The sequence below is a fragment of the Caenorhabditis elegans genome, chromosome III, assembly GCF_000002985.6.
Source record: "Caenorhabditis elegans chromosome III".
In the NCBI taxonomy this organism is placed as follows: Eukaryota; Metazoa; Nematoda; class Chromadorea; order Rhabditida; family Rhabditidae; genus Caenorhabditis; species Caenorhabditis elegans.
Genome location: NC_003281.10, coordinates 4,475,185 through 4,499,091, shown reverse-complemented (window position 1 = coordinate 4,499,091; position 23,907 = coordinate 4,475,185). Strand labels below are relative to the sequence as shown.

General features: G+C 36.0%; 5 protein-coding genes and 3 non-coding genes across 12 annotated transcripts; 4 read left to right on the top strand and 4 right to left on the bottom strand.

The window, feature by feature from the left end:
* Positions 1–46: 46 nt before the first annotated feature.
* On the top strand, positions 47–7,465 carry atf-7 (Transcription factor atf-7). Of its 4 annotated transcripts, none has more exons than NM_065513.5 (7): positions 49–132; positions 539–601; positions 5,000–5,413; positions 5,531–5,934; positions 5,991–6,282; positions 6,333–6,440; positions 6,676–7,465. In NM_065513.5, exons 2-7 carry the CDS (start codon positions 557–559, stop codon positions 6,784–6,786), a joined length of 1,374 nt encoding a protein of 457 aa, NP_497914.2. In that variant the 5' UTR covers positions 49–132; positions 539–556; the 3' UTR covers positions 6,787–7,465. The 4 variants fall into 4 exon arrangements, with proteins under 4 accessions (NP_001379489.1, NP_497914.2, NP_497913.1 ...); NM_065512.5 differs by having other exon boundaries at positions 6,324–6,440; positions 6,676–7,462; NM_001393322.1 differs by having other exon boundaries at positions 47–132; positions 5,991–6,440; positions 6,676–7,462.
* On the top strand, positions 54–125 carry C07G2.5 (uncharacterized protein; the record flags this gene model as incomplete). The annotated part of the gene is made up of 1 exon (NM_001361897.1): positions 54–125. The coding sequence occupies one exon, from the start codon at positions 54–56 to the stop codon at positions 123–125; it is 72 nt and encodes a 23-aa protein (NP_001348734.2).
* Positions 1,116–1,263, bottom strand: C07G2.4. The gene has a single exon (NR_052254.1). It is a non-coding gene; the product is annotated as an Unclassified non-coding RNA C07G2.4 (non-coding RNA).
* Positions 7,466–7,699: 234 nt separating the features above from the next.
* cpg-1 (Chondroitin proteoglycan 1) lies at positions 7,700–9,733 on the bottom strand (the record flags this gene model as incomplete). 2 transcript variants are annotated; one of them, NM_001025988.8, is made up of 4 exons in its annotated part: positions 7,700–8,017; positions 8,065–8,635; positions 8,682–9,427; positions 9,480–9,733. In NM_001025988.8, 4 exons carry the CDS (start codon positions 9,727–9,729, stop codon positions 7,830–7,832), a joined length of 1,755 nt encoding a protein of 584 aa, NP_001021159.1. The 2 variants fall into 2 exon arrangements, with proteins under 2 accessions (NP_001021159.1, NP_001021160.1); NM_001025989.5 differs by lacking the exon at positions 8,065–8,635 and having other exon boundaries at positions 7,830–7,937; positions 9,303–9,427; positions 9,480–9,729.
* An 11,786-nt stretch (positions 9,734–21,519) lies between these two features.
* Positions 21,520–22,174, top strand: ins-17 (Insulin-like peptide 17). The gene is made up of 2 exons (NM_065510.8): positions 21,520–21,718; positions 21,817–22,174. The coding sequence occupies exons 1-2, from the start codon at positions 21,571–21,573 to the stop codon at positions 21,993–21,995; spliced, it is 327 nt and encodes a 108-aa protein (NP_497911.1). The 5' UTR covers positions 21,520–21,570; the 3' UTR covers positions 21,996–22,174.
* A 41-nt stretch (positions 22,175–22,215) lies between these two features.
* On the bottom strand, positions 22,216–23,174 carry rps-3A (Small ribosomal subunit protein eS1). The gene is made up of 3 exons (NM_065509.9): positions 23,023–23,174; positions 22,582–22,977; positions 22,216–22,532 (listed from the first exon to the last, which is right to left on the bottom strand). The coding sequence occupies exons 1-3, from the start codon at positions 23,143–23,145 to the stop codon at positions 22,278–22,280; spliced, it is 774 nt and encodes a 257-aa protein (NP_497910.1). The 5' UTR covers positions 23,146–23,174; the 3' UTR covers positions 22,216–22,277.
* A 135-nt stretch (positions 23,175–23,309) lies between these two features.
* Positions 23,310–23,516, bottom strand: F56F3.10. Its single transcript, NR_052253.1, has one exon. It is a non-coding gene; the product is annotated as an Unclassified non-coding RNA F56F3.10 (non-coding RNA).
* Positions 23,435–23,578, top strand: F56F3.11. Its single transcript, NR_052252.1, has one exon. It is a non-coding gene; the product is annotated as an Unclassified non-coding RNA F56F3.11 (non-coding RNA).
* Positions 23,579–23,907: the final 329 nt, after the last annotated feature.

Here is a 23,907-nt window from a genome sequence, read left to right as displayed (position 1 = left end):
TTGCTCATTTTTTATTAATCTTAATCTTTTCCAACGTTTGTTTTATAGAAAATTTGCATTTTGTTGGATTACGAGGCTTCAAGAAGACGATGAGCGCAACACCTCGCGAGCACCTTCTTCACTGATACAGAGGTAAGCTTTTTGTTTGTTTTTCTATTTTGAAAAAAAAAGGATTTTCAATTTCCATAGACATTTTTTTTTTGCAAAGCGGAAGCCACACAAAGATTTTTAATGTTACGGCATTATAGTGTGATCTTTCTATTAGGATTAGGGACTTTGTGTTTCCAAAAATCATTTAAAGATTAAGAATTAGTTCCCTGATACCGAGAAAAATTATTAATATTCATTCCTAACCAAGATTCCAATTCTAAAATTTCAAATTATCGTTGTTGTTGGCAAAACTACATTTGATTCTGTTTGAAACCACATTTTTTGTAGCTTTTTTTGTGTCAGAAACTTTCGGTGTGAGAATTTGAGTTCAATTTTTGTGTAGTATTTAATCCTGTATTGTCACTTGAGTCCAATTGTTCTTTTTCAGCAATCGTCCAACACAATTATGTCGGTCGTAACAACGACGAGCATGCAGTCGGATTCAAAAAAGGTTATTATTTTTTAGAAAAAATTATAACAATTCTGAAAAAAAATTAGAAAAAGGAATTTCGAATAGTTGTTATTATGGGGGACGCAGAAAATGTTGCCTTTTGAAATCAACCTGGAAACGCGCTCCATTGGCAATTGAAAAGAATCCGCCCACAACAGTTGGGTCTCGTTAGGTATATACGAAAAATGTTTGAAACTTGGCGAAACTAATTGAAAAAGTTTGAATTTACAGTTACATACCTAACGAGACCTATGATTTGTGGGCGGAGTGTTTTCAATCTTCCGTGGAGCGCGTTTCAACGTTGATTTTAAAATTGGAATTTTTCTACGGCTCTATAATACGTAGTTGATACTAGGTATTTAAAAAAGATTACCAGCTGCCTGTTGACCGACAAGACTTAGAGATGAAGAATGAGAAAACCAGGAGAAACTTAAACGTGAAAAATGAAAAATGACGTAGGCAACCAGCAGAGCTCTTTGTTTTTCCCTCTCCTTCTCTCTTCATTGCTTTCTTTTTTTTTCTTTGTTTCGTCATCATCATTTGGGATTGTTGTGCCAAAGGACACTTGGACGGGGGCCACTACCTCCTTCTCTCCTTCCCAACATTCAACGCCGCCGCGCCCCACGAAAATATCGGATTTCCTCTTATGCCGTCGTCGTTGTCGTCGTTTTTTTTTGGTTCGGTCTCCTGTCGGATCGAGAGTCATGGCGATGTGCTCAACTTTTCTAGATGTTTTCTTATTCTTTTCATAATGTCAAGATTTATGGAATACTAGAGGAATTTTTAATCCTTCAGAAATCCACAAAAATGTTCACATTTTTAGATCATAAATAACAATTTTATCTGCTTCGTGACATTTTCCTCCCCTTGCTCAATTTTCATTAGCCCATAGATTTCTCGTACTTTGACAATCTGCACGTTTACATTTTGAATCTGAAACTCTTCGAGCTCCACAGCTCCACCATTTTCCTCATTGAATTTCCGTCCCTTCTTGACTTTTTGCCGTTGCTTCTTCAAGACAACGTATTGATGGTAATGGGTTAGAAGAGACATGCCGAGGTCAGAATTCATCAACCAAAAAAAAGAGGTTGTCTCCCCCCTCTAATCTAAAATGCATAAAAGTGCTCACTAGATGTCAGTGTTGCTCTATGCTCTCCTCCTTCACTTCATCAACATTCGAATATCATGAATGTTTCCCTTTGCACAGTGAGCTCTTCAGCAAATCACTGAGCACTGACTAAATCCAGTTGCACTCTGAAATTTCTGTCTCTTCGAAGTTGCTCTGAGTGCTCATCACGCTTCATTGCGTTTCAATTTAAAGGTTGAGGAGAGAGGGTGGTGCCTGGTGCCAGTGATAATGTTTTCTTGGCCCAAAATTACCAGGTTACTCGTCGTCTAAATCTAAGCTGAGCTTATCTTATGCATCGTCACAAAGCTCCGCCTTTCTCGTTTTGTGTTCCGTAGATTTTTCTCTTCTTCTATTTCATTTTATCTGATCAGTCAGTCTACGCCAGCCTCGTTGAATTTAATAGGTCGGTAGATTTTACAAAAAATATAACATAGCCCTCAATAGTTAGTGTCTAATGAATTTTGCTTTAAAGTGCACCAAATTACTTGAATATGGCATTCAAAAATGGAAAAACTGGAAAATTCATTGTTTTTATTTTTATTTTTGTACGCCCCGCCCACTTATTGGCAGTTTTCGATACTTTGCATTGAATTTTCTAACACTTTACAAGTTTCTTCAATTTAAAAAAAAGGCAATTTAAAGCATTTTGAAGAAAAATACCATACTGTTTAGACATTGATGTTCTCTAATATTCTTATTCAAAGTTCAACAATTTCCATCTAACCTTTGAATATCTTTAAATGAAGCGATAAACTAAATAAATAAATTCGAAACGAAACTCATTTCTTTTTCTCCTTGAACCCTTCTCAATTTCGAAGCACTTGCTCAATTTCCTCTTCCTCGTTGAATGTTTTTGTCAACATTCCTTTTATTAAATAGTTCAGAGACATTCTGTCTAAATAAAAGTACAATACCCTCGTTTTCATTTCAAGTTAGGCATTGAACAATTTTAATCACTTGATAACTACTATCAGTGTGCAAAACATTATATATTTTCCATCCTCTTTTTTAATAGAAACAAACAAAAACATGATGACATCATTTTTGGACAACACGGAGACACCACCCAATTCTCCTCTCTTTTCTCACTTTTCAATCTGACAGTCTGATAGTTTTCGATGATGACGTAAGAGACAGAAAAGGCAAAATAGAAGATCGTGTCACGAAAGAGAAGCGCCTCTCTGATTTTTGTCGACCGCCGTTATCATATCAAAGATACGAAAATTGGCAGCAAAGATTCACAACGTCGTCATTTTTGTCGCGCTTTTTCTGTTTTGCGACGATTTTTAATTGCGTCCATGTTGCACCGATTTCGGACTTCCCTCAACTATTTAAATTCAGTTTCATTTTCCTTCTTTCTCCTTCTCGAATAATTTTCCAATTAGTCAGCAAATGAATTTCAGGCAAAAAACTTTTAATAAATCCGCTCCCTCTTTATTTTTTCTCATGTGACTCTTTTTCCAATGAAGCGTGTGCTCACACTAATCCGTTTATCATTGATAAAACGACTTCCGACGAATTAGGTTCAATGTGATCACTCTTCTTCGTTAAAAACCTATTCAAAAGTGAATTCAATTACACGGTGTTTGATTCTAGCTCTACAAATTCCCGGTTAGTTTCGGTTAGAACGTGGCCGGAAGTTTTTAAGTTCTATATTGAGAAGTTTGATTGTATGGTCAACTTCTCCATGAACTTTTGATTCTTTCTAATCCATCCAACCGTTCTTAATATCATACATATTTCTGTAACGTATTTTTTGACACCGAACTTTGAAAATCGAAAAAGACGAGAATAAAACTGTGATCCAAAAACTATTAGTGTGTGTCTTCAAGATTAGGATCAATTTCGATTCTCGTCATGTTTCAATGCGGCTGATTCACTGAACGTTTCTTTTATTCGGTACGCGTTTACCCCCACACCGCTATCATTTGTTCTTCGATCTTCTTCTTCTCTTCCGTGTGCCCCATGTTTTTTGTGTTTCATCAAATTCGCAATTCGTCCTTGATCAGAATCGTTTCTCAACTATTTTTCCATCATCACCTCTAAAAATTCTCTGGATAACTATTTTGCACTGGAGAATTCGATATAAATGGCCATGAGAACCTCTAACACGGACATGTGTGGATTTACGCAGCCAGTGTACTCCCCGAGGAGAAGTGTGTGGGCTAAAATACTGGATCTCACACGATTTTCGGTATCAAATACAAAAATATATCGCAAAAATTGTTTTAAACAATCAAAAATTTTGGCCAAGACCTTCTTCAAAAATTCAATTCACACTTCTCCTCGAGGAGTACACGAACAGCGTAAATCGACACAGTTTTTTTTCGTGAAATTGAAGAAAAAACAAAAGTTTCTCGAAAACATTTACGTACAAAAGAAAAAATCAAAACTTTGTCTGATTAGTAGTGTCCTCCTACAGTAACTATCATTTTTATCATCATCATTATCGTCTTGTCGTCGTCACTATCATCACCACTAGAATCGTCATGTGACGTGCGAAACAATTGAAAAGTGTTCCGTACCGCCCATCTCTCTCTCTCCTTTAGTTATCCCCACCGCTTTTTTTCTCGCGCCAACAAATTTTTTGATCTCTGCGGTTTTTCCCCCCAATTTCGATTCGTTGGGGTTTTCTGTTAACTGCAACATTTTGTCGATCTGTTGACGTCACCTGACTGTTTGAGGTCTCCTCACGAAATATTCACAATTTGGTGGAGAGTTTCGATGATGGAAAATTGATAAAAGACATTGGTCAATTGATGTCACATACACACACCCCTCCGGGTTATCATGTCAAACAAAGCACACAACATTTCCGTCTTTTCTCGCTTTTTTTTTCTTCTTCTTCGCCGTTTCACTTCTTCACCCTCTGAATTCTCTGATTCATTCGAACATTTTGTCTTGTTTCTAGCTTCTGCTGCCCCAAACATTCAATCATTTGATGAGCTGTATTGCTGCTGCTCCTCTAGCAGCACCACCGTCTATGGCGACGACGATGATGACGTCATCAGCGTCGCCTCCAGAATCTGGAGAACTTGACGTGGCATCTGCGGTTGCTTCAGCCGCAGCCGCACTCATAAGTCCGATGGTTATGCCAACGTCGATGACAAATGGGAAAGATATGACGAAAACTTCTCAGATTCTTAATGAATATTTCAATATGATGGTGGGAAAGGTAAAATGTGGCAAAAATTGTATCAAGTCTAAAAAAGAAAATCGAAAATTTCTAAAATTCATATACACCGATTTTCTAATTTTTTATTTTTCAGCGCGTCCAATTGATGGGCGACACAACGTCTCCATTCAGTCTCGATACTCCAAACCCAAAATTAATGTTCACTCCACTTGATCTACCAACAACCGCTGAACTAATGCAACGATGTCTAGCAGTAAATCCATTCGAAGCAAAGTTCCGAGAAGCGAATCAAAAGATCAGTTCTGGAAGTATGCAACCAAATACATCAGGTGCAAATCAATCTCTTGAAGCTTTGGAAGCCAATGGAGGTTCACAATTTTCGGGAAGTAATGCCGGAACAATGTCGGATCTTTTATTGAAAATACCACAAGCATCACTTCAACATTCGCCTGGAATATTTTCAAATATGCTTCTAAATGCTGGAGATTCGGAGGGAACGACTCGAGAAAATCTGAAAACCGCGGACATTTCCAAATTGTTATCTGTGGTGAGTTTTTGATCGAAAAATCGAGAATCATGTCATTACGGTGTGTGATTTAGAAAGAATTATGACAAATTTGTGATTAAAAATTAGAGTTTCTGTTCTTATCAGTAACGTTTTCAGGCCGGTGACTTCTCGGCTCAAGCTCCACGAACTGCCGACGTTTTAAACGCGGTACTCGACATGCACTCTGATAGACTTCATACAATCAACTATTTGAATAATAAGCCTGATTTCTCGGCACTCCTTCGTTCTCCATCTTCTTCCGCACCCAATTCAGCATCTGTTCTTACGAATGCGATGGCTATTCCATCTACAAGTGGAGCACCTTTTCCTGGAACAACACTGCTTGTTCCTCCAAAAACTGTGAGCTCCTATCACTCACCACTTGGAGCATCATCACAACCTCCATCCACACAAAAATCACCAGCTGATGGAAGTTGGGATCATATAAACGGAGAAAAGCAGATCAAAAAGGAAATTCCATATTTTAATGATGATGCAATGATGTTGATGGAAAGGAGCAAGTGAGTTTTTGAATTTTCGAGAATTTAGAATTTTAGAATAATGTTTTTAATTTCAGTATGTCATCTTCGGGATCTGATCAAGATCAGTCTGCAGATATGTCAAATGCTGGATCAACTGCTTCAACGAGTACTGGAAATCCAGTTGGACGTCCACAAAACGGTACACCTGGCCGTGGACGTGGTCGAGGAAGAAGCACAACAGCCGACATGCAACCCGACGAGAGGAGGAATACAATTCTCGAGAGAAATAAGGCTGCGGCTGTGAGATATCGTAAGAGGAAGAAGGAAGAACATGATGATATGATGGGAAGAGTTCAAGCAATGGAGGCTGAAAAGAATCAATTACTGGTGAGAAATGAGATCTTGTATTGATGTCTACGTTTAATTAGGCTATTCAGACACAAAATCAAGTGCTGCGACGGGAACTCGAAAGGGTAACTGCGTTGCTTACTGAAAGAGAGTCACGATGCGTTTGTCTGAAAGGAGTTCCAATGAGTGATGAGCAGGTTTGTTTTCTTTTCTGAGAATTTCAAAAAAAAAACAATAATTTTTTGCGGGTTTTTTGTTGCATTTTTTATTATTATTTGCAATTTTGCGTGCGGCGGTGTTGCAAAAGTGCTGCTGGATTTGGGTTTGGAATTTTTCCGGTTTATTGCTCAGTGGTTAGAATAATAAGAACAGCATTTTCAAATTCTAGATGTATCATGTTCAGTTCGAAATAATTTTTTCTTATTTTTTCAGCACGCTGATCATCATCATCGAAACACGAATGGAATGTACTCTGGATCAGATATGCTCAATGGACTTGGACAAATCAACGGAATGCAACTGAAATTACCCAAACTCCAATGATTCTTCCGATTCCTGCGCGTCTCACAATTTCACTTCCCCCAATTTTCTCTCTCTCTCTCTCGTCCCGTTTGAATCTCATGAATTTATGTGTATTTTTCGTTTCTTTTTTCATTATCAACCTATATGTCCAAGCTTTTACTGAACCTAATTATGCTGTACAATTTTTTTTTCGAATCTGTCAACCGCACACATCCCATAAACCCTCTAGAAAGTTAAACTTGTACAGATGTGCACCCCTGTTAAGATTTACCAATTCCTACTTTTCCCCCAAACACAAAAATCTCAAATCTCTTCTATTTCCTCTCATTTTTTCCCTTCCTCATCTTCTTCTAGTGTTGTGAGAAAATAAAACAAAATCCAGGTTTTTGGCGATAATTGATTAAATTTATATTCAAAAGCTAATAACTCTATTATTTATTTGGTTCCTTTTGCACACCTCCCCACGACCTAGTCCCAATTTTTACAAGTCTAGTTCTTTGTACAAATATCAAAACATCGCCAGGATATATTTTTAAAAAATCAAAAAAGATGTTCTTACCTCTTTCTCTCTCACCACCTGGAGACAATATTTAGGTACCGTGTAGATCAATCTTCCCCCGGCTCTCAATTCCCCAAGTTTTCACCTTCTGTTTCTTTCTTTTAATGTTTATTTTACTAAAATGAAATATTGCACCTACGATTTGTTCGAGAGGAGTACACGACCGAGAATTCAAAAAACTAATTTCCGCGCGAAATTCAAATTCGATAGACGCAGAGGTTGATTTTTGGATTTTTTATGCTCCAAAACTGACTTTTGAGCGAATATATCAAATACAGCTACATCAACTTATTTGGAAATCTTTCAGCGTGCTGGATACACCTCTAAATAGTCAAATTCTATTAAGACCCTCATTAAGACACAGTAAGAATTAGACAGGCACAAGCATTTTATTTTAGTTGCATGCAAAGTATATAATATATTACAGGTTAGTTGTGATATGGGTAAGTAATATGCATTGGGTGTATGGCACTGGGATGAGTAGGCATTTGATAGATTACTTCTTTCAGTAGTACTGAACCGTCGTTTGATGACACTCGGCGATTTGATCGGCTGGAGCGCAACGAGCTTGCTCTGGGGAGAAGAACAATCCGTTCTCGCAGATGAAGATTGCCTCTTGCCCATTGACGCAGTTCTTGTAGTGTTGAGAGCATGGCTCGATTGCAGTGGCTCCCTCGACACAAGCTGGGACTTCTGAAAATTAAATGTTAGGTTAATTTATTCGAAAACTAGAAATATACCTGTGGTAGTTTCAGCTGGAACGGTAGTGGTTGGCACATCAGCAGCGGTAGTGCTTTCGACAACAATTGGAGCGTAACCGATAGTTGTGGTTGGGATATCAGCTGCAGTGGTTTCAACGACTTCTGACTCGTATCCGACGGTGGTGGTTGGAACTTCAGCTTCAGTTGTGGTCTCTTCAACTTCTGGTTCGTATCCGACGGTGGTTGTTGGGACGTCAGCGGCAGTGGTGGTCTCTTCGACGTATGGAACAGTTGTCTCAACGACTTCTGGCTCATATCCGACGGTGGTGGTGGTTGGAACTTCAGCTTCAGTTGTGGTTTCAACGACTTCTGGCTCATATACGGCTGTGGTTGATGGAACGTCGGCGGCAGTTGTCGTCTCTTCGACATATGGAGCGGTAGTCTCAACGATTTCTGGCTCATAACCGACGGTGGTTGTTGGAACTTCAGCTTCAGTTGTGGTCTCTTCAACTTCAGGTTTGTATCCGACGGTCGTTGTAGTCTCTTCAACATATGGAGCTGTGGTTTCGACGACTTCTGGCTCGTATCCGATGGTTGTTGTTGGAACATTCTGAAATAAATTTTTATGCAAACAATTTCTATATTTTCAAACTCACTTCAGCAGTAGTTTTCTCACTAGGATATCTGGCAACATAAGCGGCGGCAATTGGTTCGGCATAATCCTTAGTAGATGGAACATCCTCTGCAACAGTTGTCGTCTCCTCATATCCGTATCCATTGCTGTATGGCATCTCTCCAGAAGATTCAGGTGTAGTCTCATCAGCGGATCCCTCGTCGTTTCCAGATCCATTCGTGCACTCTGGAACATTCATAACGTAGTCACAAATGACACGAGCTTCGTCAAAGGCAAGTCGGGCTGGGCATTGCATTGGGATCAGGTATCCATTTGAGCAAGCGGTGTAGTGGTCACTGCACTCTCCGAATGAATAGAATCCGTCAGCTTTTCCAACACACGACTTGGTTACGGCAGAACGAGTGACTGGCTCATCGGCAGCTGGAGCACCAGTTGTGTACGGAACGATTGGAGCATATGGGCTGGCAGTAGTCTCCACTGGGACTGGAACATCTTCGGCTGGAGTAGTTGTCGAGTAATCGTCGACTGGAGCATATGCTTCTGTGGTGGTCTCTTCTGGAACTGTTACATCCTCGGCTGGAGTAGTCGTGGCTTCTTCGACTGGAGCATATGGATTAACAGTGGTTTCCTCAGATGGATAAGCCTCTTGTGTTGATGTCACATCTTGTGGAACTCCACCACACTGTGGAACGTTGTACGAATATTCGCAGGCGACGATACGAGGATCATAAATGAGATCGGCTGGACAATCCATAATTCTCGAGATTCCTGAAAATTAAATATTGTTTTGGAATAGGGACTTTTTTCTAGTTTAACATACCTCCAGAGCAAGTCAAGAATTGTGGAGAACATCCTCCAATCGCGTAGAGTCCGTCTTCCTTCGTGGAACAGTCAGTGTCGATTGCCACAGCATCGGCTCCAGATACGAATCCATTATCAGCCCCAGAACCATCTCCACTTCCGTCCAAAGTTGTGGTCTCGAGTGGCAGATTCTCATACATTCCAGCTACACCGTACTGTGCGTAGGCCGATGCAACAAGGAATGCAAGAAGAACTGGCTTGAGAGTCATCCTACTGAAAATAGAAATTCAATAGGGTTTTTTAGAATATAGTTGAAAAGAAAAGCAAAAATGAGAAGAAAACAGAGAAACGTCGATAGACAAATGAGAATGAAGTTGCAAATGATTTCTCGAGTCCTCGTCGGCCAAAAATCATCGAAACAACATCAAAACAAATGTAAAAATCAAAATTTCCCGCAGTTTTTAGTTGGAGATCAAATAAAATTAGCTACGGTCGCTGCGAAAAATTGTTGCTGGCGCGTTTCGCGTGCTTGCGCGATATTTACGAGGTTATTTTTTGCACTCGTGTACTGTATAAAATTAAAGGCGCGTACACAAAATATTTTCAAAAATTAAATTCTCGTGCCGAGACCCAACCTGCATTAGATTGGCAGCGCCTTTAACTTGTTTTTGTGTTTTTTTTTGCGAAAAATTATTTTTCGCTTTTTCGGAAATAAAATGAACAAAAAAAACGATAAAAATGCGAAATTTTTTGAATAATTTGGTCTTTTCTAGACTCATACGAGCAACTGGTTAACCTTTCAACGTGAAATATTTTAATTTTGATTATCAAAGAATAAGAAATCCAGTTTTTATTTTTTTATTTACAAATTTCCTTCTGAAAATCACAGGAAGCAACTATCCACTGAAAATCAAATCACCCAATTGCAAAATTTTCAATTACGATTTTAGAGGAACCGCTTAGAACACAACAACACTGAATAATTTATAAAATTTTCGAGGTTTTCCGTTCCACTAATCCGCGAACGACACGACACGTCATCACAAACGATGGCATTCTAAAATAAGATTAACATTGTGCCTTCTCATTCCATTTTTTAGACCCATAGTTCCCCCCTTTAGTCTAATTTTTTTGGTTTTCTTGAAAGGATTTAGTTCTTGCAAATTCTAAATACTAAATAATTCAATATTACTAAATTAGAAAAAAAGGAAATTTCACAGAATTATGTCACAATGAGTGTACAGCAACCAAAATATTATTGAAAATGATGCCTTACACGTATATTTTTCTTGGTTTCCAGATGTTTTCTTCTATGACTTTCAGGGTTTCAAATGACGCCGCTTGGATATCCTTTTCATGTGGTTTCCATCAAAATATTCTCAGATTTATTGTATCCTGCACAATTTTTATCTGAAAAAATGTCATTTTGATTTTTGAGACCGCTGAGACATAAAATGCTGATTCACTCTTCAATCTATTATCCCTAAATAAATCCCCTTATTTCTTGTTCTTTCATTTTTCCCCTTTTTCATAGCCAGGATTTTATGATTCTTAAGAACCAATTATTCGAATAGGACTTTGAAAAATGTAAGCATCTTATCCTGTGTTACAATTCTTTTCATTTCTGTAAATTGCAATTTAGACATCGTGTACTTCCCGGGAAGAAGTTTGAATTTTTTGCAGAGAATTTTACAGTTTAGACTAAATGAATTTATTTCATATTTAGTAGCTTTATATTTGTAAATCTAAAAAATTTCTTCCATCAGTTTCCAAAAATTATTTCGAATATTTTCACACTTCCAAAAACATTAACCATTTTTACCAAAATCGTCAAACTCTGTACAAAAAAATTAGGAATATACTTTCCTCGAGGGATTGAATCGGCAAAAACATTGTTTATTCCAAAACATTTATTGAAATAAACTGCATTGCTTTGATCCAATTAATCAGCTCCGGAATTTGAATATTGGTTGAAAACTAGGAAAGATATTTCCGTCAGGCACTTTGAAAATCTCTAATCTTTTCAAAAAAAAAAAGGAATGTTTTAGTCGTAGCCAAAAAAAAACTAATTACCTAGCACTTATATCCATTTGGCTATATATCTCAATAAAACACACATGATTAATCAATCCACCAAATTCTTAGAATTCCATTTACAAGTGTCATTTGTTGTTGAGAGTGGGGAAATCATTGAGAGAAAAACTAATTTGCAACTAGTAATATTCTTTGAAAACGTACATATGATCACATTGAAATATACCTTTTTCGTCGTATACATAGTAAAACTTTTTAATGTCAAGTAGGCACGTTTTCAAGCCTACAAGTCTGCCATATTTTGCTGCAGTCCGCGTTAAGCCCTTCGAGCAGTCACAAAGATGCAGGTAACCCGACCAAGACGGTTTCTGGACGAGGCTTCGCGCTTTCAAAAGGCCTAATAATTTCTGTAACCGTCTTAAAAGTCTAGACACCAATCGAAAAATGATTGGAAAAGTTCATCCTTGTTTTAATACGATTATCTACTTAGATGAGATATGAACTGCTGACGATGGTACGCCTACATTTCTAAGCTGATATTTGAAAGATAATATTATTCAGATTTTTGGTTGATACGAATTCGTCAGTTTTGAAAGTTTCATTTGGTTCCTTATACTTTTTGAATAACATTTTAAAACCTTTTTAGGTTATATCCAGTTCCAACTATTCTATAATCATTAAAATTGGGAAAAATAAATAGAAAGAAGCCTCTTAACCACACAAATTTGTGCACAAATACCTGACTGCATACTTCGCATATGCCTGCCGTATGCCTACAAGTTCCTGCATAGACAAGCATGAGGCACGTACTAGATTTTTTTGTTTTTTGGTCTCAAGTTCGAACAATTTTCGGATTTTTTAAATAAATTTCGATATGCTATATAGAGCCAAAAATAGAAAAGAAATGTTATTTTATTTCTGAAATTCATCAAAACTTTCTTCTTTTCCTATTTCTCATGACATTTTTACGATGATGTGCAAACGATTTCATATTTCTCAGTAGCCATCAATTTTTTGCAAATTTGAAAATATTTACTTTTTTGCAAAAAAAAATCGTGTTTGATTTTTTGAAATCTAGTTTTTATAATTCTGATTCTAGTCTTTTCCGACATATAACTTGTCAGGTTATATGACTGAAAAGACTAGAATCAGAACTTGTCAGGTTATATGACTGCTCCAGGCGCTCATACCTGCCTTATGCCTGCCTGCCCTTCTATTCAATTTGATATTTTATTATCTCTACAATATTTTATTAGCAAGTTTTGGGCTCAAAGGCAATTTCTTATTTCTATAATTTATTTTGCAACACTTTTCATTGGCTTTTTATAGCTTAAATTCAATATTAAAATTTGAAGTTTTTTTTAAAATTTAATTTAGCAAACACTTCATTTATACGAATAAGTTCGAGCATGAAGGTTGAAATTCTAAAATTTAAAAACAAGAAATAATGACATCAGATTCCGCTATTTAATTGGTCGGTCCTTCCGTCTTCTCCACACCGCAAAGACCAGGGATTTAAAGAAAAATGAAGATTCAATATGAAATTGGATATTTTCTTTCTTTCATTTCTATATTCCTTGTTTTGTATAGTTCCTTAATTTTAGTTTTGAACAAAAAAAAGTTACTGTGCAAATTGCGGAACGTATGTACTATGCAGCAAAAGTCACAGAAACGATTTTCAAAGGCTTAAATTTGGAGTAGTGTCTCGTAACAGAAAACAATTTCTATATTGATTAAAAATTATTTCTTTCGAATTATTTTTATTTCAAAATAGAAGTTATATGTTGAGTTGCACAGAGTCAAATACATTTTACCAAAAGTCACCAAAAACTTTCTGAACTTTTTTGTTGTACCTGTTATAACCCAACAACCATTGGATATCACAAGAAAAATTTTATTGAATAGTGATTGAAAAATATTTGGCAACATTTATCATTTTTAGTTTTTTTGATATTTCCATGTTTAGCCAAGTTACAGACCTTTTTTTTGAAAAAATCCAATTTCGCCAATAAATCTCTTCATTTCCAACTCGGCAATTCCCGGCAACTTCTTCCCCAAGTTTGGGCCTTTTCAGCTTCTTACCCAACTTTTGCCAACTTCTAACCCAAAGTTTGCCAAAGTCTTACCCAACTTCAACAATTCTAGTGTAAACTCCCTCACCCGAGTCGTACCCAAGCCTTAGCCAAGTTTTGCCAACTTCTTACCCAAGTCTGCAGATGTAAAGAACGAACAAGGTTCCGAAATCCCGCATGCGCAATGTTTAGCGTAAATCGACACTTTGTCTTTTGAGTAATTTGTATTTAAAATAGAAGAATTTCAATGTAATTGAAAGTATTGACTGGAAAACTTGTCCCTTCAAAGGCCAATTCTAAACATTTTTCTCTGGTGGCTAACTTTGTTTAAAAATGTACGAACAAAGTTTGATTTTTATTGCCATTTTGTCTAATAAACCATATAATTTATCTAAAAATAAAAAGAAAGAAAAGGTATCTTCAAGATGATTCCTAATAAGTCCAATAGTAAAATAATAGACAGTCAATCCAATGGATCGAATTTTTCTAAGACTGAACTGTTCCTTTGAAATGTAAACTCTTATAAAATTGACCGTTATTGAAAGACATGAAACAAACATGAATTACTGTAATTCTGTAAATTCTGAACTTAGAACCCTTAGAGAGCACACTTGAAAACGAATGAAATAAGGTATGTGAGAATACCGTATCAATCAGATATGTCTGATACTTCCCCAATAAATATTTATTAGAGTATGAGTACTATATATTATCATTTACTATATATAAAGCGCGTGTCCTTCTGTCCCTATGTAGTTTGATCTCTGATCAGAGCAACGAAATTTTGGGAAACCTTATGCTAAATGCGCAGCAGACATCGATCGAGGTCCGCGATAGACACCGTATATCTAATGTGTTTTCTCAAAAAAGTCGGGGGCGCGCCGTAGGTGCGGTCCACGGCTGGTACTATATATTATTACTAGTGTGCATCGTTCCGCGCGACCATCATGGCTCAGCAGGTAAGACTTCGGCACAACGGGTAATGCGATCAAAGTTCAACACACAGGTATAAATTGGGTAAGAAATAGGCAAGACTTGGGTGAGACTTGGGCGACGCCTCGAGACGGACTTTTGCATTCCGGAAAATGACAAAAAATAAAATTGAGATATTGGAGTCGAAAAATATATTTTTAGAAAGCTGAGAACATGCCATTTACGAATTTCATGTTCATTTCTCATGAATTATGGTTTCAAACGACCTGAAATTAAAGCCTGAACCTAAATTCATTATCACGTGACATTTATAAATTTAGAAAGCTTAGAACAATTGAGCTGATCGGCTTCCCTGTTGAAAAAAATGTCACGTGAGAATGATTTTAGGTTCAGGCTTTAATTTCAGGTCGTTTGAAACCATAATTCATGAGAAATGAACATGAAATTCGTAAATGAAGTGTTCTCAGCATTCTAAAAATACATATTTCGACCCCAATATCTCAATTTCATTTTTTGTCATTTTCCGGAAGCAAAAGTCCGATTTCGTTTTTCGGAGCGGATGACGATTTTCGAGATGAACATGGTTTTTTGAAATTTTTTAATGGAACCTGATAGAGTAATGAAAATGATGATGTTTCTTCCAAATTTCAAGTTTCTACGTTGGAAATGAAGAGATTTATTGGCGAAATTGGATTTTTTCGAAAAAAGGTCTGTAACTTGGCTAAACATGGAAATATCAAAAAACCTAAAATTGATAAAATGTTGCCAAATATTTTTCAATCACTGTTCAACAAAATTCTTGTTCCGAATTTCAATAGATATTGGGTTACGACAGATACAATAAAAAAGTTCTGCAAGTTTTTGGTGACTTTTGGTAACATGTCTTTGACTCTGTGAAACTCAACATGTAACTTGTATTTTGTAATGAAATCTTTGCTGAAAAAAGAAAAAATATTTTTGATCAATTTGTTTTTTTTTCAAGATAATTTTTCAAGATACGCCAGTTTGAAAATATGCAATTTAGCGAGGCTTCTAGCTTTTAAAAATTTTATAATGCCCTAAACGAATGAATTTCAGATTATCAATGTTCAATCAGAATCTAGTTATTTTTGTACTTTTTCATTCTAAAGAACGTGCAAAAATAATGCTCCGTGATCCTAGATTTTAATCGAACGTTTCAAATTTCCCTTGGGAGCTAATATATGCTTGAAAAATCTCTAAAATATCAACAAAAAAGGCGGCAAAGCAGCAAAAAATAAAAGATGAGAAATAAAATTTGTAATTCAGGAAGTGATTCAGTTAGTTTTTCCTGAGTTTCTCTGCCTCTAACCCCTACTGTAATCATTTGTCTATTCACATTGTCACGTCATCTGATCTTGTCTGCGTCTCTCTCAATCCAACACTATTTCTTCCCATCCCAGATAGCGCGGGCATCTCTCTTTGTTGTAAATTGGCGGATGCTTGAGAGAGCTTCAAACGGATGCGCGTTGAGCTCCAATTAGAAGACTCTAACTTTGAAGAAACTCAAGAAGAAGACGAAGAAGTTGAAGCTTTTTCCACTTTTACTCACTTATAAAGACAATTTAAACCTTTTTTATTTAATTTTCTCTTATTAAATATTCATGTTTCCTTTCTTTATTCTCCCTCATCATATTCTTCATCTTCACACTTTGAGTTATCCTATTTTGTATCCTAATTTTCTTAGAATGACGAATTTTCCCTTTGTAAGGACTGTTTTCTTCTGAATTCGGTGTTTGTGACATAGAATATATTGAGAAAATATAATAAAATTGGTCCTACCACGGCTAAAACTTTCCAACTACAGTATCTCTTTTATTTTCCCGTTTTCATCAATTTTTTTTGTTTTTTTTAGTTAAAAATTGTTCAAACCACTTTAAAATGTTTTAACAAATTGAAAACTATAGGTTCTGTAGTTGTTTTGTTCGCCGCAGAACCCGAGAATAAGATTTTGGGTATACATCTCATTTGTTGCTGACTCGTTAAATCTCTCATTTTCTTAGAAAAAATAAATAAAGCGCCACTTGGCACAATACTTCTAACTTTATTCATTATTTCAAACTTTGAAAAAGATTTTCTGATGCTTTAATAAATTGCAAATAGGTCTAGACGGTCTAGACAACTTGAGCTCTAATTTAGTTTGAGAGCGTCTTGATTTCTGGCAACTTCTACAAGTTCCAGTTTTTAAGTTTTTTTCTGGAATTTCCTAAAGAATTAAAGGTTTTTATTGAAAAAAAAGCCTTTAATTTTAAAAAATAATCACTTATTTAGATAGCTGAAAAATAATTTTTTCGTTTTATGAGCAAAAAAAACAAGAACTCGAGTTTTAGATGTTTTTTTAAACAAAGTTTGTTTTGAAATTATTGATTTATTGTAATATGTATTTGATTTTATGTGTATTATTTTCTCTTATGACACGATTCGTATGGAATCGTATTAAATAAATAAATAAATAAATAAATAAAATAAATAAATTCAAATAGTTTTACCGTTTTTAAAACGATATGACGTCATATTTTAAAATTTGCACAACCACAATCTGCAAGACTACATTTCAAACTGAGTTATGTTCCCACATTAGCTCATATTTCTATTTATCCCGGAATTTTTGAATATGACGTAATTTTTTGTATTTTGCAACAAAAAAGATCACCAAAAATTATATTTACTCAGAATCTTTTTTTTTTTTGGAAAATAAAATTGTTTTGTCCAAAAAGTCCAGTTCTCTAAAAGTATAAAAGTTAGATTAATACCAGGAAGCATAATTTTCTTTTAAAAGAGAAAATAGTATAATCAAATCTAAATCAAACAATAAATTTTCCAAGAACTTAACCAAAAATCGTAACTTTGTACTTTTAACACAAACGCAAAAATATTTATTCAGTATCGCTGCGAGGAAAAAGTTTATGATACAATTTTGGATTTTTTGGAGAGTTCGTTGTTTTTTAATGCGGAGCAAAAATATTTAGATTTTTAAAAATTTTCAGTCAATTTTGGTAAACTGCCAAATTTTACAAAAAGTGATTTTTTGAATGAAATCTAGAGGTTCGAACCCCTACAGTTTTTGAATACAAACAATGGAAACGTAATCAATTAAAAAAAAATCGTAGAGCATTTTTTTGGTCGACTTCCAGAATTATGATAAGTGAAAACTAAGTTTTCGCTCCTTTATTGAAAATAATAAAAAAATGTTCGGAAAACTACAAATAGTCGCAAGATCTATTTGAAATAAACTGTAAACTTCTCTAGGCATCTATTATGATCACTGTGCACATTACTTGAACATATTTCCATGGTTTAAAATATCAGCATATCATAGTAAAACTTCTGAAATAATTTTTTGAAATGTTTTTAGCCTGCCAAAATATGTTTTTTCTGTAAGTTGTATTCTAAATATTTTTCAAACATATGAAATTTCTATACATTTCTCGAAAAAATGTTTACTTCAGATCGATTCTAGTTTATCTTTGCCAAATTTTTTTCAGTAAAAAAAAACAATTTTTGTGCCGTCAGATGCTCGAATTGAACTTTTTCCAAGTGATGTCATATCCTCCTCAATTTGAAAAAGTTGTACCATATGATGAGAAAAATTGATGTGGAACAACAACAATAAAAATTGTATTTTGCCAAGAAAACGAAACTTTTCGATTACATTTTCCTTCTCCGGACGTCCACTTTGCACAAGTATAACAAAAAATTGAATATTTCCTTCTCCTACTCCGCCTACCCAGTTTTCTTCTTGTTTTCACATTTTTCTTTTGACTGGGAACACGTCGTAAGTGGCTATTAGTCTCATTTTCTTTCCGCATTGTTCTGATGACTCAGTTTCAATTTTGAAAAATGAATTTCAAATATTTTCTGTCAAGAAAGGGCGCTCCATTGAACTGTGCAAACACTATAACGCAAATCTATACACTACATTTTATTGAAAACTTGCATGACGTCATACGTTCGGCCCTGTGTCGATTTACGGAGCTAGTGTACTCCCCGAGGAGAAGTGTGTATTTATTTTTCACAGGGTATTCAGTTTTTTACTAAAATTCTTCACTTTGAAGCATTTTTCTTAGCGATTTTTGTATTTAATATTAAAATTGTATTTTGATTCTCGGCTTTCGGTGCAAATCGATACATTTAAAATTTTAAAAATACCAAAAATGTTTCAACAGGAATATTTTTCCAGTAGTTTTCCGAAAAATATATATAGAACTTTCTCTGAAGCAGTATATAAAATGTTAAAAATCAAAAACTTTATTAAGAAAACTGTAAAATCCTATCAAAATTTAAATTACAACTTCTTCTCAGAGAGTACACGAGCTGCGTAAATACAGGGTGGGCCAAAAGTATGGTAACACGTTTGCAGCTCTATAACTTTACTAGTGGAGAGAGTTATTACATCAATTTGTACAAGTTTTGTTCTCCATAAAATACTGACCAGATGAACGTTTTGAATTTTCAAAATATTCCCATCCGCATCGCTGCAGGCCTTCAGAACTTTTGAGATCACGACCTTTATGGCACGCAAGTCGGCATTCTGCGAGATTTCTACATTTTTCTCGAGGAATCCATCAAGTGTCTTACAAGTTTTTATAGTTCAAAGAATGCTCTTGGTCTAGAGATTCTTTAAAAACAAAAATCCAAATAATTTCTATCACGGTATTTCTGTCATGGACTGCGGCAGTAGGTTAAGTCTTGAATGTCATAGTCGCCAGAAAGATGGATGTGAGCGGCGAGTAGCAGTATGCAGAAAAATTCATTTTAGTATTTTTCGAGACGTTTTGACCTGACTTTCCAGAAGTTTTTTAGAAAATTGAGCTCGGATGATTTTGTGGGTCGTTACGCCTTGCGAAACCAAAAAAACTGAGTCAATTTCGCAAAGTTGAATTCATGAAATATTCAAAGGTTCTTGCTAGGCGCCAGTGTCGACAGAGAAAATTTTTATATGCTACAAAAACAATTAAAAACGCTTCTTCACTTCTTTAACTTTAAATTTAACATAAAAATCATACATCTCAAAATTATTGGCGTGCGTGGGAGGTGTGTTTGTGTGGGAAGTGCCGCGTGCCAAATCACCGTTTTTTCGAAAGGGTTCGCCAAATTGTCGAGGTGATAAAGATCGCACCTTATTGGGAAACATTACAAATTTTGAGTCAAATTGAAGGAAATTTATTCAGCTATCAGTATTCGATAGAAGAATGTACGTATGACGTGGCCGTCGCGCAAAAAGCTCATGTAAAAGAGCGCTTCATGTGTTACCATACTTTTGGCCCACCCTGTAGACACAGGGGCGGACATTTTTCCGTTTTATAAATTATAGAGTTTGAAAGCCCGTGGTACATTTTTTTTAATCTGAAAAATTTAAATAAAGATCCCAAAGATTTTCTTGAGATTTTCGACGTCTAGGGATTTTCGGAAAATGTCAAAAATGTACGATTTCGTGAAATTATTTTTTGGATTACTTCGATCTCTGTGCTTTCATTTCCATTGGTAACCTTTTGGTAATTGACGAATTACTGCAGTTCTGAAAAATTTTCCCACTTATGTGACAAAACTTCCATGCTTACAAAAAAAGTATAAATCCACGTGTCCATGTTGCCAACGACTACTAAATTCACATAAAGTTGTCAGAAAAACTTTTGAAAACTTTTACGACAAAAGCCATAGAAACAGTGCTTGTATATAATAAACGAGATGCAAGTTTCCCACCAGTTTTCACTTTACTTTTATGTTTTCTTGTTTTACAATTTTTCAAAAAGTTTAGAACTTTTCCAAAATTATTGTGTAAAATGTGCACTGGAATTATTTGAACATTTGAAAACATTTGATCTATGTTCCCATGAAACTTCCGCACCAATCGAGATCGCAAGAATCATTAATGAACAGGACGCAAAAACAAGCAACTCATGGGAAATTATTATTATTTGGTCTCTTCGGAAATCATGACGTCCTTGCGTTTTTTTTTATTTCAAGGATTTCTTAGTGCTTTTCTTCAGAAAATTCTACGGAATTTTCAGAAAAAATTTTGTAAATCGCCTCCTTTTTTCTCTAGTAGTTCACAATTTAGGTATCGTAGAAACACAAAATTCACATTAAAAATGCATTTTGAACACAATATGCAAATGCGCTCTAACGCCAAATCAAAACGCTCCGCCTCTAACAGCTGGGTCTCGTTAGGTATTTGGCGACAAAGCCATGAATTCAAAATTTTGTTAATTGTCATACATTTTTCGTATTTTTCTTATACTTTCCTCTGTTTTCAATGATTTTACGCCGAAATAATTTTTACAATTCATTTTAATTTATTTCATCAATTTCGGAAAGAAAATAACAAAAAATCACGAACAACTTTACTTTGGTATTGGAGCGCGCTTGCATCTCCATTTAAAAAAATGAAATTTTCTACGTCTCCATAATAGGAAAAACTATGAAAATTAATAAAATAACTGTTAATATCCGGCAGTAAAGTTTCTTCTGAACCTGAAACATCTGAAATTTTCATTATTTTTCTTCGCTTTTTAACATCAAAAACTAGGTTAAAAAGAGATTTGAAAAAAAAATTGTAGAGATGACGTGTTGGTCATCCGGCATCTAATCAACTCTCTATTCTGTGTTTAAAAACACTGAAGACGGACGAAAAAGTTGTATTTTTTTGCTTTGAAAATTCTCTCTCTCTCCTTTCTTTTTTTTCTTTTTTCATCCAAAAATTCGTTCACGTTCACAAGTTTTCGATTAAGACATTTTAAAAATGGATCCGCCAACCCGGAAATTAACGCTTCTCTTTGCATTGTGGGAGAAGAATTTCATGTGAGAAACAACAACAGCTTTAAGTGTTCGAAAAGCTCAAGTCTAAAAAATTCAATTTCCCGCTGTCATCTGTGTTCAAACTCCGCCCATTTTGCAAAATTCTTTAAATACGTACAATACTTTTCTGGATCTAGTTATGCTACAATTCTCAATTACTTATAATTCTAAAAACTAAAATTTAATAAAAATCTTTAATTTCAGAATCGGTTACTCGCTTCTCGCGGTTGGCATAAGCGAGTATCTGTGATCCAAATGTTCTCGACCAGAGGGGTACTCCTTTTACTGTCTTTGATGGCTGCTGTAGCCGCATTCGGGCTGTTTTCTAGACCGGCTCCAATCACTCGGGACACTATCCGACCACCACGTGCCAAACACGGTTCGCTGAAATTATGCCCACCAGGTAATTCATTTTAGGAATTATAGAAAGAAGTTAGCTTTTTGATTCAAAAAATAACTCTAATTTCTAGGAATTCAATGTCTAAAGTCGTTATTTTACAGGTGGTGCCTCATTCCTTGACGCTTTCAACTTGATTTGCCCAATGCGCCGTCGACGCAGGAGTGTTTCAGAAAACTACAACGACGGCGGTGGCAGCCTTTTGGGACGGACAATGAATATGTGCTGTGAGACGGGATGTGAATTCACTGACATTTTCGCAATCTGCAATCCTTTTGGATAAAAACGATCTACTTTACCCTCGCTTTACTGGAACTCCAAATAAAACAATTTTCTAATTCTTTTCTCTGAATCTTCCATCATCTTGTTCTACCGTGCGCCAGCTTGACACTCTCAATCCCATCCCGTATGTCCACACCAATCATGCTTGTTGGGTTTAGATCTCATAAATATTTCGTTAACAAAATTGAGTTGTATTTTTCAGATATATATGATGTATGTTACTTTTGAAGTTTTTTAATTTTAACATTTATCGCAATGCGACATAACAATGAAATTATAAGACTTAAACTTCTTGTTGGACTGGTGGCTCGTAGTCGTCTGGGCGATCAACCTTCTCACCGTCGGCTCCAACGGTGATGGAGTCTCCGTGCAAGTCGTGAAGACGTCCAAGATCAACCTTTGGTCTCTTGATGATCTTGACCTTACGGATGTAGACTTCTTGGAGTGGGTAGAGCTTGGAGCAGGTCTTCTCAATATCTTTTCCGATGGAATCTGGGATGAGCTTGCTGACAACCTCCTTAAGGTCGCATCCGGTGACCTGCAATAAAAAATTTGTTTTCTTTCATTAGTTATTTTTTGCTACATACCTCCTTTTCGATGCATCCGATCATCTCGGAACGGATCTTGCGGATCTTGGATGTCTTGGTGTAGGAAGTCTTCTTGACTTGGTTGACGGACTTCTTGGTGAAGGCGATAACGAAGACACGGAGAGTGTATCCATCAGTGGTCTTGACGGCGGTGTTGGCCTCGATGAGAGTATGCCACTTCTTGACGATGGAGCACAACTTATCGTGGGTCATCGACATAGCGTGGAAGTTGGTGAGAACGTTCTTTCCCTGGACATCTTCAGCGATGAGCTTGAACTTTCTGAAGTCGGCCTCAGAGTTGTTCAAGTCTCCGAGTGAAACCTCGAAGACACGTCCCTTAAGTCCTTCGGAAGCGATCTTAGTTCCTTGGGTTCTGTTGATAAGGGTCTTTCCAACCTGAAAATAGCATTTATAGAATTATAAAACAAAATAAAACGTTACCTGGCGGGTGTTGAACATGTTTGGGGCCTTGATGTCGTACCATTCCTTGCGGGAGAATGGATCCACGGCCTTCTTCTTACCTCCCTTCTTTCCCATCTTGTTATTGTTCTTTCCGACCGCCATGATTGAAGCGGATTGATGCCAAGCTGTGTCTGAAAATAGGAATACATAATTTAACAGTACAAATTGAGAGTATAAGCTAAAAATTCGACGGAATTTTCCACTCGACACATGAGTTTGCAATAAGATATTAATAAACACTTGAATAAACGGATAACTGTTTGAAAAATTGATTTTTTTTCAAAAATTGCTGAAAAAATAGGAGGGAAACGGAAAAAGAAGGCACGGAAAAGTCCTAAAATTTGCAATTCTCGAGTTGCGTCGCAAGTGTATGCCATACACTCCGCATGACGCTCCACAATGCGTATTACCGTAGTCACAGCGCGTGAGAGACATCTTCTCTCAAACAGACCCGTTTTCATTCGTTCTTACGCTTATTTCAGACGTCTTTCCAGATTATGCGAAAATAAAATTAAAGCATGCAATTCGTCTCATTTTCAGCTGCCATTTCAGCTATAATAGTTGTCATACCTCTCGTTAATCGGAAATTAATAGGCCAAAACCAAATCCATTCAAATTTTGGCGCTAAATTTTTGAAGATGTGCGCAGCGCCAGAACTTTTATGTATTTTCCAGCTCTAATGGGTTTTCAGTTGCTTCTTATCAATTTTGGTCGCCAAAATAAGTTTCTGCGCGGTAAATCGCTATGCTTCGTTTTTTTAGTTAGACATAACAAAAAATCGATATAAACTCGATTGCGATACGTTGTTCTTGCGCAGCTGGCATTCTCTTCTTTTCTGACTGCGATGGATTTTAATGCTAATTG

What these genes read in the sequence shown, in the direction of transcription:
- atf-7 (NM_001384076.2), top strand. Translation starts at nt 4,714, where the DNA reads ATGGCGACGACGATGATGACGTCATCAGCGTCGCCTCCAGAATCTGGA. An exon ending in TTTCCAAATTGTTATCTGTG is followed by an intron (nt 5,414 to 5,530) that starts GTGAGTTTTTGA and finishes TAACGTTTTCAG; the next exon opens with GCCGGTGACTTCTCGGCTCA. An exon ending in CTGAAAAGAATCAATTACTG is followed by an intron (nt 6,283 to 6,323) that starts GTGAGAAATGAG and finishes ACGTTTAATTAG; the next exon opens with GCTATTCAGACACAAAATCA.
- ins-17 (NM_065510.8), top strand. Translation starts at nt 21,571, where the DNA reads ATGTTCTCGACCAGAGGGGTACTCCTTTTACTGTCTTTGATGGCTGCT. An exon ending in GCTGAAATTATGCCCACCAG is followed by an intron (nt 21,719 to 21,816) that starts GTAATTCATTTT and finishes GTTATTTTACAG; the next exon opens with GTGGTGCCTCATTCCTTGAC.
- rps-3A (NM_065509.9), bottom strand. Translation starts at nt 23,145, where the DNA reads ATGGCGGTCGGAAAGAACAATAACAAGATGGGAAAGAAGGGAGGTAAG. An exon ending in ACATGTTCAACACCCGCCAG is followed by an intron (nt 22,978 to 23,022) that starts GTAACGTTTTAT and finishes TGCTATTTTCAG; the next exon opens with GTTGGAAAGACCCTTATCAA. An exon ending in TCGGATGCATCGAAAAGGAG is followed by an intron (nt 22,533 to 22,581) that starts GTATGTAGCAAA and finishes TTTTTATTGCAG; the next exon opens with GTCACCGGATGCGACCTTAA.